Here is a 13792-nt window from a genome sequence, read left to right as displayed (position 1 = left end):
TTATTTATAAGATGAGGGAGTTGGATTAGAAGCCCAAGGTCCTTTGAAGCTCTAAATCTCCAATCTTATGATCTATAAAGTGTGGGGGGGGCAATAAATAATATTTTCATGGATTCTGAGGAAAGATTTTTGTAGATGATTTTTAAAAATTGGAAATAGTGTTAGAGAAGCTATGGAAGAATAGGCACACAAATACAGGTTTAGAGTAGCTGTGAATTAGTACAACCAGACAGCAAAACTATTGGGAATCTAGGGGCAGCTAGGTGGCGCAGTGGATAGAGCACCGGCCCTGGAGTCAGGAGTACCTGAGTTCAAATCCGGCCTCAGACACTTAACACTTACTAGCTGTGTGACCCTGGGCAAGTCACTTAACCCCAATTGCCTCACTAAAAAAAAAAAAAACTATTGGGAATCATCTGACAAAAGTCACTAAGCTGTCTATACTGTTAGCCCCAAATCACTACCTGGTATGTGGTGGCAACTAGGTGATGTTGTGGGTAGAGCACTGGCCCTACAGTTGGAAAGAACTGAGTTCAAATCTCACCTCAGACACTTACTAGCTGTGTGACCCTGGGCAAGTCACTTAACCTCACTTGCCTTAAACATCCAGGACCATCTAGTCACCTGATGTATTATATCTTGCCACTGCACCCAAATGGCTCTGGAGGAGAGAGTGAAGCTGGTGACTTTGCATAGCCCTCTCTCACTTAAATCCAAGTCATTGCAAGTCATGACATCACCTCCCAATGTCATGGTCCTCTTCAAGCACAGAGGACAAACAACAATCTGGTATGTACCCCAGGGAGGTCAAAGTGAAAAAGAAAGGCCTTATTGATACAAAATTATTCATAACAACACTAATGTTGAATGAACACACGTGATGATAACATAAACGACACTGTCACTAAAAGCAGTTAAGTGAATGCTCTGTCTTCTGGAGAACTGGGAAAGAAACGCACGTTTATTTCTTTTCTCTCCCCTTGTGTGTAAACGTCACCAGTGAGGCAGTTTGTCCAGATTCTGTTTGGCAGGCAGAGAGAAAGCTCTTTCCAGAAGGTATCAGTTTGGAGATGAGCTCAGGGCTTTACAGATTCTTTCAGAAGTCGAGTCTGTAGAACAAAGGAATGTGCTGAAGACTTAGAAAGAATAGAGAGGACCCAGGGTAGGGTTGAGACAAGGTATGACAATATACCCAAGAAGGTACCCAAGGTGCTTTGCAAACTGTAAGGTTATTGTTATTATTATATGACAGATGTCTGGGGAGACAGCATGGGCATAGATCATCTCCAGGATTTTTTGTGCCTCAAGCAACTTCCTAGGACATAGCTACTAAATACAAGATGAATTGCAATTTTTTTTGTGTGTGTGTGTAGCAGAAAGAGTTCCTAACTGGTGACTTCCTTATATTGATGAAATCACAGATGCTTTGTGCATTTGTTCATGATAAATGCATAGAAGAGATCCAAATAGCATAATGAGAGAAAAAATGGAAAAAGCAGAGATTACTTATAGCTGGGGAAATCAAGGAAGGCTTCATGAAAGAGATGATGACACCTGACCTAGGACTTTAAAGAAAAGGATTTGAATAGCAGGGAGACCATTTCATAATAGCTCCTTTCCAAATTGAATTTGGCAAGCTAGGTGTTGCAGTAGATCTAATGCCAGGCCTAGAGTCAGGAAGACTCATCTTCCTGAGTTCAAATGTGGCCACAGACACTCACTAGGTGTGTGACCCTGGGCAAGTGTCTTAACCCTGTTTGACTCAGTTTCTTCATCTGTAAAATGAGCTGGAAAAGGAATTGGCAAACTACTCCAGTATCTTTACAAAGAAAACCCCAGATAGGCTCACAGAGGACACAACTGGAAATGTCTGAACAACTTAAATTTATTTTTTTTCTTTTTCTTTCTTTCTTTTTTTGCAGGGCAATGAGGGTTAAGTGACTTGCCTAAGGTCACACAGCTAGTAAGTGTCAAGTGTCTGAGGCCAGATTTGAACTCAGGTCCTCCTGACTCCAGGGCTGGTGCTCTATCCACTGTACCACCTAGCTGCCCCCTATATTTTTTTCTAACCTTTTCAAAAGTGAAAGTGAAAATAAGCCCTGGTTATATAATCTCTCCCCTGAAACCAAGTCTCCTGCAAAGTCCTTGTGGCTTAGGTCATAGGACCAGAGTTTGGGACCCGAAAGGGACCTTAAGGATCAAGTTCAACCCCCTTTTTTACAAATGGGGAAACTGAAGCACAGGAGTGCCTCACAATGACTTGCCTAGGATCACATAGCTGGTAGGTATTTGTGGTATAATTTGAACTCAGGTATTCTTGATTCCAAGTCCAGTGCTCTGTCCATTAGGCCACCAGCTGACTTAGAATAGGAATACAAAGTAAGAGAAGATACAATTCATCATCAAATGATGTCAAAGCTATAATTATGCATGAGTTGGCAGGCATAGTAGCATGAATAATATAAATGCATTTAAGACACCTCCCCCAGCTCAGTTTAGTCACTCATTTTAATCAGTACTAAACCTTTAATCAGAACCCTTCACCATAATTAGAGATGAAAGTTCTTTTGATTTCTCACATTTCTCCATGAGAGGCTGATGCAGCAGTATGGTTTAGCAGAAAGGGTCACAGGACTTGGAGACAGGGGAGTCCTAGGTTCAAACGAAGCCTGTCACACTAGTTGTGACGAAGGACAAACCTTTCTGAGCCTCAATCTTCCCTTCTGCAAAACGGGGATAGTAATACCTGTAGCACCAACCTCACAAAGCCACTGTCTGGATCAAATGAGAGAATGGATATAAAGTATTTTGCAAACTTTTAAGTGTCACACAGACATCAGCTATTATTAGTTTTATGAGGAGCATAGGAGGTGAGGTATAAAAAGAGAAAGACTGCTAGAGTCAAGAAGTCTAGTTTCTAATCCTGGTTCTGCCATTTATGAACTGACTTCTGAGCCCCCATTTTCTCACCTGTAAAATGGGAATAGTAAAGTATGCCCTTGGGCAGCTAGGTGGCACAGTGGATAAAGCACAGGGCCTGGAGACAGGAGGACCTGAGTTCAAAACTGATCTCAGACACTTGATACTTACTAGCTGTGTGACCCTGGGCAAGTCACTTAACCCTCACTGCCCCACAAAACAAACAAAAAACAAATTAATTGTTCAATGGCTGGTAAGTATTGCATTTCATCCCAACATTGAAGCTGAATTAAGATGTGAGAGCTACCTCCAACAAAATGAAATGATCTGTGAATTGGCCTAGAAATACTGCTAGACTTGGAGTCAGGAAGATCTGAGTTCAAATTCTGCCTCAAATTTCTAAAAGTTGTGTGGCAGTAGAGAAGTCACCAAACCTCTCTATAACTCAGTTTCCTCACCTGTAAAATGAGGGGGTTTGATTTGTTGCACAGGGAGTTTGCAGGCACTGACTGTTGAAAAGGGCAGATAAAACAAAGAAATGAAAATTATCTATAATCATATGAAAAAATACTCTATATCATTACTGATCAGAGAAATGTAAATTAAAACTACTCTGAGGTATCACCTCACACCTATCAGAGTGGCAAATATAACAAAAAAGAAAAATATTGGATGTTGGAGGGGATGTGGGAAAGCTGGAACACTAATCTACTGTTGGTGGAGTTGTGAAAAGATCCAACCACTCTGGAGAGCAATTTGGAACTATGCCCAAAGGGCTATAGAACTGTGCATACCCTGCTAGGTTTATAAACCAAAGACAACCTCAAAAAGAGAAAAAGATCTCTTTGTACAAAAATATTTCTAGTAGTTCTTTTTGTGGTGGCTAAGAACTGGAAATCAAAGGAATGCCAATCAATTGGGAAATGACTAAACAAGCTGTGGTATATGATGGTGATGGAATATTATTGTGCTGTAAGAAATTACAAGCAGGATGATTTCAGAAAGGCCTGGAAAGATTTGTATGAACTGATGTACAGTGAAGTGAACAGAACCAAGAGACCAAGAGAACATTGTGGACAGAGAGAGCAATATTGTTTGATTGAAGAACTGTGAATGACTTAACTAGTCAATGCAATACAATGATCCAAGACAATCCCAAAGGACTATTGATGAAACATACTATCCACCTCCAAATAAAGAACTGATACTGATGGAACACAGACTGAAGCATGCTATTTTTCACTTTCATTTTTTTCTTTTATTCAAGTTTTCTTGTACAAAATGTCTAATATGGTAACATTTTACATAATTGTACATATATAACCCATATCTGATTGCTTACTGAGTCAGGGAGGAGAGAGGTAAGGGAGAGAACTAAGGATAAAAATTAAACCCAAAACTATAAATAAAAATGTTACTTAAATTTTTAAAAAATAATTAATTTTTTAAATTAAAAAAAAAGGTTATACCCCGGGGGGGAAGGAAAGAGAAGTCTCAAATGCTGCATAACCATGAAACCATATTATTATGGAGTTCAATGAACACAAAAAGACCCTCTATCTGGGTAGGCTAGCTCTTGCTCTGTGTAGCATAGAGAAACAGGGAGGAGGCAGCGCATTTCAAAGTCAGTATTCCTGTTCTGCCTCTCCTTTCATAGATGGTTCCTGAAGGAAACAAGGTCATTTTGATAACAATGAATAGCAATCAGCATGCACAGTATGTACATCTAGGATTCTAAAGGCTAAGTTAATAAGTAGACCCTGCAGGGCCAAGAAGAATGGGGTGACATTGATGCTGGAGGTCAACACCTCTTTCCTCAGAGTGTTTACTTAGTTTACTTGTGGGTCTCTCCAATGAAGAAAACAGCTCATTATAACCAAGGAGTCAAGATCAAGCAATAGGTCTGGCAAAACTGAGGTTGGAAGAGTGGTTGTCCTGCTGAATTCTACCTTGGTTAGACATCATTTGGAATATTGTAACCAGTCCTGGGCACCTGTTTAAGGCAACATGGCCTAGATAGCCACTAAATAAGATAGTAAGAGGGGGCATCTAGGTGGCACAATGGATAAAGCACCAGCCCTGGATTCAGGAGGACACTTACTAGCTGTGTGACCCTGGGCAAGTCACTTAATCCTCATTGCCCCACCAAAAAACAACACAAACAAAAAAATAAGATGGTATGGGGATTTGGAAGGATCTTTCTGCTAGGAGAAACAGAAGGATGCTGACATTGGTTTTTCAGGATAACCTCTTGGGGAGCAGGCTCCCATCGATGATGGAAACTAACCTAGCCATGGGGTCACAAGATGGGAAGGGCCCTTTTGCTTCACACATCAGTATACTGGCCTTTTGGGGCCTGATTCTGCCCATAGCATCTCTTCTCTGGCATCAGATGCTGGCAACATTCGTTTTCACAGGCACCCTTGCAATGTCTTTGCACATGAGAAAATAATGGCTGTATACCCCGGTCACTAAACAATTTATGTCATCAACATTAAAATGCTGAACTCCTTGACCCTGGGATTGGCACTGTCAGAGTTCAAGGCTTTCCCCTTCTCCTCTATGTATACAGTAATCTCAAACAAAGTGATCTCAAACAAAGAGCTTAAAAATAAATAATACCTGGGGGAAATGGATGACTATTTTGACACACTGGGAAATTAAAAGACCCCTCCTGTGCAATGGATCTGGATCCATTGGACCTGGGTTCAAATACTGCTTAGAGACTCAGTACTTTGACAAGTCACTTAACTTGCCTGGGCATCAATTTCTACATCTGCAAAAGTGAGGGAGTTAAATGAGATTCCCTCTGAGGTCCCTTCCTCATCTATTTTTTTTTTTTTTTAGTGAGGCAATTGGGGTTAAGTGACTTGCCCAGGGTCACACAGCTAGTAAGTGTTAAGTGTCTGAGGCCGGATTTGAACTCAGGTACTCCTGACTCCAGGGCCGGTGCTCTATCCACTGCGCCACCTAGCCGCCCCCCTTCCTCATCTATTCATCTATAATTCTATCAGATTAATTCCACTTAAGCTTTAAAGCATTCGTTTAAATGTACTGTTAACAAATATTAAATCTCCCAAAAGAAAATAAATGAAAGTAACCCCCAGATTTTTGTGGTCTCTCTTCCCAGATTAATCACTCAATAGATAAATCAAAGGAAGATGAGGAGATGATGAGAATAAATGACATTAAAAGTTCTTTGTGCCCCACAAACAAAGGCAGAAGTGACTTCCTCACTTTTGACCCTTTAAAAAATGAACAGTTAGATCTGGAGAGGTGCCACAATAAGTTCCTGAGACCAAATGGATCAGTAAAGACTGAAGTGATAGATAAGAACAGAAACATATACAGAGTTCATTTACCTATGGCAGGCTTCTACTATTGACCTGATACTGGACTTGGTTTTTCCATGAAAAGTGAAATAACTATTGACATTGAATTTGGTACCTGGAATCGGCACCTGGATTGGACTCAGAAGCAAAGCTGGAGGAGCAGCTAGGTGGCACAGTGGATAGAGCACCGGCCCTGGAGTCAGGAATACCTGAGTTCAAACCCGGCCTCAGACACTTAACACTTACTAGCTGTGTGACCCTGGGCAAGTCACTTATCCCCAATTGCCTCACCAAAAAACAAGCAAACAAACAAACAAAAAAGAAGCAAAGCTGGATGATTGCTGGTCCTCTATTTCATATCAGAGTAGATCCTGGGGTTGTGACTTCTGTACATCTCCCTCATTTTGTGGACCTCCAAGGAGGAAAATTTGATGTCTCCTTGTTTAAAATTGCCCTAAAGAGGGTATGGTCCTGGAGAATACAACAAGAGTGGAGTCATCCCATGCTATCCTGAAAAACCCTAGCTTCTCCTCCATGGGTGTTCTGCTGAGAATTATGCATTCTACCTTTAAATTCATTCCCATTTATTCTACTACTCCGATATACTGCCATCTCAGGGCTGAGGACATCACATTCCACTTGTATCTGATCCAGTGACTGTACAATAAGGAAGGCTATAGATGAAGAAGAAGCAAAGTTCCACTTTTCATGCTTGCATAAACCATTTCCAGTAACCCCACTCTACACTGGCTCTCGTTTCTTAGTATCTGGATCAAAACACTTGGAAATAATGCATGGAGAACAAGAACTCTATTACCGGAGTGCTGGGGAGTGTCAGGTTTTCTCTGAGATTTACTCCAGCAATGTGAAGGAGAAAAACAGTTTGGATTTGAGAAACCCAAATGTAACACTGGTCTGGGGGCAATTGCAAGATCAGGAGATCTCGAACGTGTTTGTGCCCCAGTCTCTCCAGCTCCCACAAGACTTCACTTTGTTGACCAACACAGGGATCAGATCATTTCTCGGGTAACATCAGGAGACATGATCCTCCACAAACTTTACAGCCAGTTCCTCAGTAATGAGGAGTATGAGCACATACAGGCTAAGAAAACTAACCCTGATAAAATGAGACAACTATTTAGTTTTAGCACAACTTGGGACAGGAACTACAGAGACTACTTGTATAAGGTCCTAAAAGAGATACATCCTCACCTAATGAATGAAATAGAGAATACTGAAAGGACATCAATGAGAAAGTCACTGGGAGATAATGACATTGCCATGTCTCCTTATAAGATAAATTAGTCTAGTCACTGAGGAGCATCTGATGAAAATTTTTACAAAGTTCAAAAAATGACTAGAACAATGTAGAGGACAAGACTAGTTGTGTTAAAATTTAATTTAAAATATCAATATTTTCACATTTGAAAAAAAAAGTTCTTTGTACTTTCAAGTCCTCAATTATTTCAAAAACAGTTTGACTTACCTACCTTTATATGACATTAGTGCATTTAACTCAAGAGAAATAACTCAGCCAACCAAACTTTTATTCTTAAGTTACTTTCTATCCAACTCCTCTCAGCAGCTGTTCCAAACTTTTTCTTCTCCAAAGTGCCTAATGCTTCCTCCATCCCCCTCTCTCAGCAGATGTCTTTGCCTCCTATTTTGCTGAAAAGAAAGAGGCCATCTGCCAGTACTCCCTCCTATTGTGTACCTCAGAACCCTTCTCTATCTTCACCCATACTTTCTTCTTTCCCTCTTGTTTCTGAGAGATAGGTCTTCTCCTTACTATGGCCAATCTCACTACCTTTGAGCTGAACCTCCCCTCCCCCACCACTCTCTCTGTCTCTGTCTCTCTCTCCCTGTGTCTCTCTTTCTCTCTTTCTGTCTGTCTCTCTCTTCCCTTTCCACCCCCTTCAGCAGTGTTCAGGTCTACCCTAACCTTAAAAACCAAACAAACAAACAAAAAAACCTCATGACCTTGCCACCCCACCCCTCAAGCTAACATCTTATTTCTCTTTTCCCTCTTCCAAACCCGTAGAAAAAAAAATCATTTCCACTTCAAGCTTCCCCTTTCTCATCACCTACTCATTTTCAGTCCTTTACAATCTGGCTTCTGACTCCACCACCCAACTGGCCTCCACAAAGTTACCTGTGATCTCTTACTACTAAGTCTACTGAGCTTTTCTCAATCCTTATCCTCCTTGACTTTTTTTTTTCAGGGCAATGAGGGTTAAGTGACTTGCCCAAGGTCACACAGCTAGTAAATGTCAAGTGTCTTGAGGCCGAATTTGAACTCAGGACCTCCTGAATCCAGGGCCGGTGCTTTAGCCACTGTGCCACCTAGCTGCACCCCCCCCTTTTTTGTTCCTCCTTGACTTTTGATACTCTTGTCTATACCCTTCTTCCTAGACACTCTTTACTCCCTTGGTTTCCATGACACATTCTCTCCTGATTCTTTCCCTTACTTTTTGAATGCTCTTTCTCAATCTCCTTGGCTAGATCATCAACCATTTCCTTCCCCCTTAGTGGGCATGTTCCCCAAGGCCATATCTTGGTCCCTCTCCTCTTCTCTCTCTCTACATTCTCTTTCTTAGAGATCCCAACAGCTCCCATAAATTGAGGCATGGCCTCTGTGTATATGACTCCCAAATCTACATTTCTAGTCTTAATCTCTCTACTGAACTCTAGTCATAGATTGTCAATTGCCTGCGGGATCTCCCAAAGGCAACTTGAACAAAGTAGGTCTGAAATGGAACTGATTGTTTTTCTTGTAAATCTGTCCTGAGGTTCCCAATATGAATGCAGGATCCCGGAAAGATCATAACCTCAGAGTCCCCCAGAGTTAAGTGTGACTCTCCATTAAGGATCCCTTACTCTCATATCTGACTGGTGGTTAAATGTTATCAATTTTCTCTCCATAATTCTTGATCTGTCTCCTTCTCTCCACTCATACGACTATTATCCTAGTCACCCACATCACCTGTCACTTGGGCTACTTTATTAGCTTTTTTTATTGCTTGCTCTGCTTTTAATCTGTCCCCTCTCCAACCCACTGTACACTGTTAAGGGCTAAAATTCTAGCTAGTCTGTCTAAAATATCTAATGAGTGGTCGCCAATAAATTATAAGCTTTAGCAAGAGTTAGACTTTTAAGCATTTATTAAGGAGAATAAGAATTTGGTAAAGAGAGAGAGAAAGGTCTAGATTCCTATCTATTAAAGGGAGAGCGCATTTCTAGCTCCCTTCTCCGCCAGAGTCCAGAGGAAAAAGAGCGCGAGACTGAGCGCCAGTCTCTTCCTTCCTCCTCCCACTAGCCCGCATCACTTCCTGACTCCTGGTCTTGCCCTCAAAGACCTTCCCTTCATGGGCAGAACTCTTCTACAGTAAGTATCCAGCAGGTGGCGTCATTCCAATCGTTACAGTCCCCCCTGTTGTTCCTCAAGAAACAAAATGTTTCCTTGACGGAACAGTAAAAAGAATATAATAACTATTGCTAACTAATAATATGTGAACAACAATATAGAAAAGGAAGAGAGGAAAGTTTTGTCCAGAGGGGTGATTTTTTTTTTGTCCTCATGAACCGACGCTTTGACATTAGTCTTGCAAAGGGAGGGCCTCTGCAGAGAATACATGTTACAGATGGTGTATATTATAACAGAAAGAGAAAAAAACAACAAAAACAACAAATCAAAACTGTTCATTTAAAGTCTCTGAAAGTCTTTTCTCAGATGTCCTCTAGGTGTAGTCGTGGAATGGAAGTCTTTTCAGGGGTTGATGTGTGGATGCTGGTAATCAGCCAGGAAAATTTCCTACAAAATTGAGCTTAACACAACTTTAAAATAGCTTTGTCAATAATCAAATCAAACAATGAAAGTTCTCAAAAACATGTCTAAGGGAATTCAGAATCTTAGTTGTTACACATGAAACATATAATAAAACAAAAATTGAAACATTCTTTAAAATTATAATATTACTATAGTCCCCCCCTTATGGAGGGTAATTGAGAAGACAATTGCTGCAATATTAATTATTAAAAATAATTTGTATCTGTTTCATCACTTTTTGCATCATCTGCCTAATTATCCTCATGCCATTATGAGAAATTAGAAAATCTAATATAATTGGTAACAGGTGTCAAGGCCAAATTCAACACTGTATTTATCATGACACCTGAGATAATTATGGGGGTTACCATAAAAGAACAGAGAAATGATGGGATATGAGCATTCCCACACTTGAGCAATATGTACTGCCCATGCAGTATGCCAGGCTTAAAATAGGTGGATGGAATATATGTCCATGCCACCGAACATATTGGAGGAAACTGAGTCAGACTTAATCAGATGCATGGGATTGAGATGGTCCATGGCATCAGGCATATAGGAGGGAGCATAGAAGCCAGGTGTAGAAGTGAGATGGGTGGGATCAATACTTCCAGCCATCTGTACAATATTGTGGGGAAAAATAAAATAAAATATTAAACCAAGAGAATCCAACCTCAACATTTGTCAAAAGCCGTTCCCTTGGCCATACCTTGACTTCATGCATGTCTCTCCCCTCATGTGACAGTTCAGTGTCTGCTCTTGCATGTATTCCTCTTGTGATTGGATGGCATCTTGGCCAACTGGCATCTGATAACTCAGAATAAAGGCAATTAATATCTTAAATGATAAGTTCCCATAATCCAAGTCTCATATGGATTTAAAAATTGAGGATAATAAATGATTGCAAAAAATGTGAATACATCTTGACTCAGAACACAATATATAATTATGCAACAATTTCAAATAATACCCCTTTTTTTTAAACTTAGAATACAATTACTTTTTGAAAAATCTGAACATATTTAAATACAAGTTAAAGCACAACACAATCCCAAAGAAAACTTTTACAAATGTTCCCCTCTTTTTTTTTTTTTTTTGGAATATGCTTATCAAAAATAATACTTCTAGAATCAATTTACACTTGCCATGGCAACCAATTTGCCAGGGAAATGCTTTAAAGAGTTTGATCAAATAATCAGTTGAGAAAAAAATAACAAAAACAAACAACTCGGAATATGGGAGCACAATACTCCTAGAATTAACATTGTATAATAAAATCAAAACCATCTTGCCATGTTTCAAAATTAGATAGACAAATGAATAGAAGAAAATACAAATGGAACAATAAAAGACAGTGAAATTCAAACTAAGGAAATCTAAATGAATATGAACTTAATATCAATAAGAGTATTATAAAATATAAACTTGATCACATGACTATAAAAAGCTTTTACAAATATTCTCCTTGTTTTAGAAACTAGGTATAAGACACAATCTCAAAAGCATGAAAATCTCTATGAAAATAAACCCATACCATTAATTTCAAAATGTATATATAATAGCATAGAAATCCTATGTAACCTCTGAACTGATACTAATACTCTGAGTGAATTCAGAACACTTTTGATTCCGATATCTAAAATCCCCAATACTCATATCAATACCTTGCTGCTTACTTCTACATTTCTGTAAAATATGTACCCTTCCATGGCAAAAGAAGCGGAGTCTTGAACTATGGTGATGATTGTCATTCTTATTCAGCTTAAGTTTTTCTTCTTTAACCCCTCTATATTGTCTGTCGGGCTTTTCACCATACAAATGCTTTATAAGATTACTAATTAAAGACAAAAGCAGGTTAGCAAAATTATGAACAAATCGAGCATATCTGGAATTTAAAGGGTTTTCTAAAGTTGTCTCAGAAGCACAGCCAGGCTGGGGAAGGGCTGAGCCTGAAGCTGCAAATGTAGTTAGAGAAAGTTGAGCATGCGCATCAGTTCTCTGGACTTCCCAGGCAGGGGAAGCAATGGGCTTGGCCATGGGAGGAGTAGAGGGTGGGGTCTGGAGAGGAGGGGAGGGACCAGCACAATTTGAATCACACTTGATTTTGAACTCAGGCCTGGATTCCTCTTCCCCCACTTTGCCTCCAGGTGCTAGGGGATTAAAAGCTTCTAGAGGGTGGGTCTTTGCCTCCAGGCATGCAAAATTAGAGCAACAATTAGTGTTAGAACTGGGAAAAGCTGCAGGAATCTCTTCAGGTTTCTCTGAAAAAGCATGGTTGGGAGAGGGAGAGATATTTCCTTGTATGAGTAAGTTGCTGGCTCTTTTAACAAAAATAAAACGAAAAATAGAAAATCCACAAAAACAAAGCATTAACATGATCTTATCTCCCATTTAAAAGGTCCATTTGAAAAAATTTAAAGGGAAAACACAGCCAGTACTCCAGTACTTAGCAGTTAAAGGGAGAGGGAGGGGAAATTTCTTACCCAACCAGAAGATCAGAAGACTGAGGGTTAGCTTTCCTCTTCGTGGTCAGCCATCTGTTAAGGGCTAAAATTCTAGCTAGTCTGTCTAAAATATCTAATGAGTGGTCGCCAATAAATTATAAGCTTTAGCAAGAGTTAGACTTTTAAGCATTTATTAAGGAGAATAAGAATTTGGTAAAGAGAGAGAGAAAGGTCTAGATTCCTATCTATTAAAGGGAGAGCGCATTTCTAGCTCCCTTCTCCGCCAGAGTCCAGAGGAAAAAGAGCGCGAGACTGAGCGCCAGTCTCTTCCTTCCTCCTCCCACTAGCCCGCGTCACTTCCTGACTCCTGGTCTTGCCCTCAAAGACCTTCCCTTCATGGGCAGAACTCTTCTACAGTAAGTATCCAGCAGGTGGCGTCATTCCAATCGTTACAACACCGAGATGCCAAAATAATCATCCTAAAGCAAAGGTCGGACTGTGTCACTCCACAATGCCTGTAGCATAAAACATGAACTTCTTATGTTTGCATTTAAGGCTCTCGATAATCTGGTCCCTTGTATTGCTTTCTTCCATGAACTCTATATTCTAGTTAAAATGGATTATTAGCTGTTCTCTGAACTCCTTAGTTCATCTCACGTCAAGATGCATTCACGAAAACTCCTCCCCGCAGGTGCCTAGAATGCATTCATGTCTATCTTCATCTCCTAATCCATGGCTTCCTTCAGGATTTACTTCAGGGGCCACTTCTTTTTGAAGCCTTCCCTGAGCATCACAGTTTTTGATACTTCCACCTCAATTCCCCTCATACTGTCCTTGGGTTGTTTCTGAATCACCCCAGTAGAGCGTAATGCCCTCCTGAGGGCAGGGACTCCTTACTTTGTGTCTATATCCCAGCACCTAACACAACGCCTTGCTCATAATAGGTGATTAATAAATATTGGGGGCAGCTAGGTGGTACGGTGGATAGAGCTCTGGGTCGGAAATCATTAAGACCTGAGTTTCAATCCGCCCTCAGACACTTACTAGCAAGACATTTAACCCTGTTTGCCTTGGTTTCCTCATCTGTAAAATGAGCTGGAGAAGAAAACAGCCAATCACTTTGCTGAGAAAACCCCAAATGAGGTCACAAAGAGTTGAGCATGAATAGAAGACCGAACAGCAAAACAAATGAATTGAATCAGATCTCTTTCTGTGACCAGGCAGAAGACCTATATAATGCTGACCCTTGTCATCTGTTTACAGACTACAGC

General features: G+C 40.3%; 1 protein-coding gene across 1 annotated transcript; it reads left to right on the top strand.

Moving 5' to 3' along the window:
* Positions 1 to 6310: 6310 nt before the first annotated feature.
* LOC122747294 (caspase recruitment domain-containing protein 8-like) lies at positions 6311 to 7281 on the top strand (the record flags this gene model as incomplete). The annotated part of the gene is given in 4 exon segments (XM_043993403.1): positions 6311 to 6396; positions 6582 to 6703; positions 6706 to 6901; positions 6903 to 7281. Coding segments are annotated over 4 exon segments (783 nt in total), but the record flags the coding sequence as incomplete, so codon positions are not given.
* Positions 7282 to 13792: the final 6511 nt, after the last annotated feature.

The sequence above is a fragment of the Dromiciops gliroides genome, chromosome 3, assembly GCF_019393635.1.
Source record: "Dromiciops gliroides isolate mDroGli1 chromosome 3, mDroGli1.pri, whole genome shotgun sequence".
Taxonomy (NCBI): Eukaryota; Metazoa; Chordata; class Mammalia; order Microbiotheria; family Microbiotheriidae; genus Dromiciops; species Dromiciops gliroides.
Note: the sequence above shows the minus strand (reverse complement) of the source record. Positions and strands in the feature narration are given on the sequence as shown.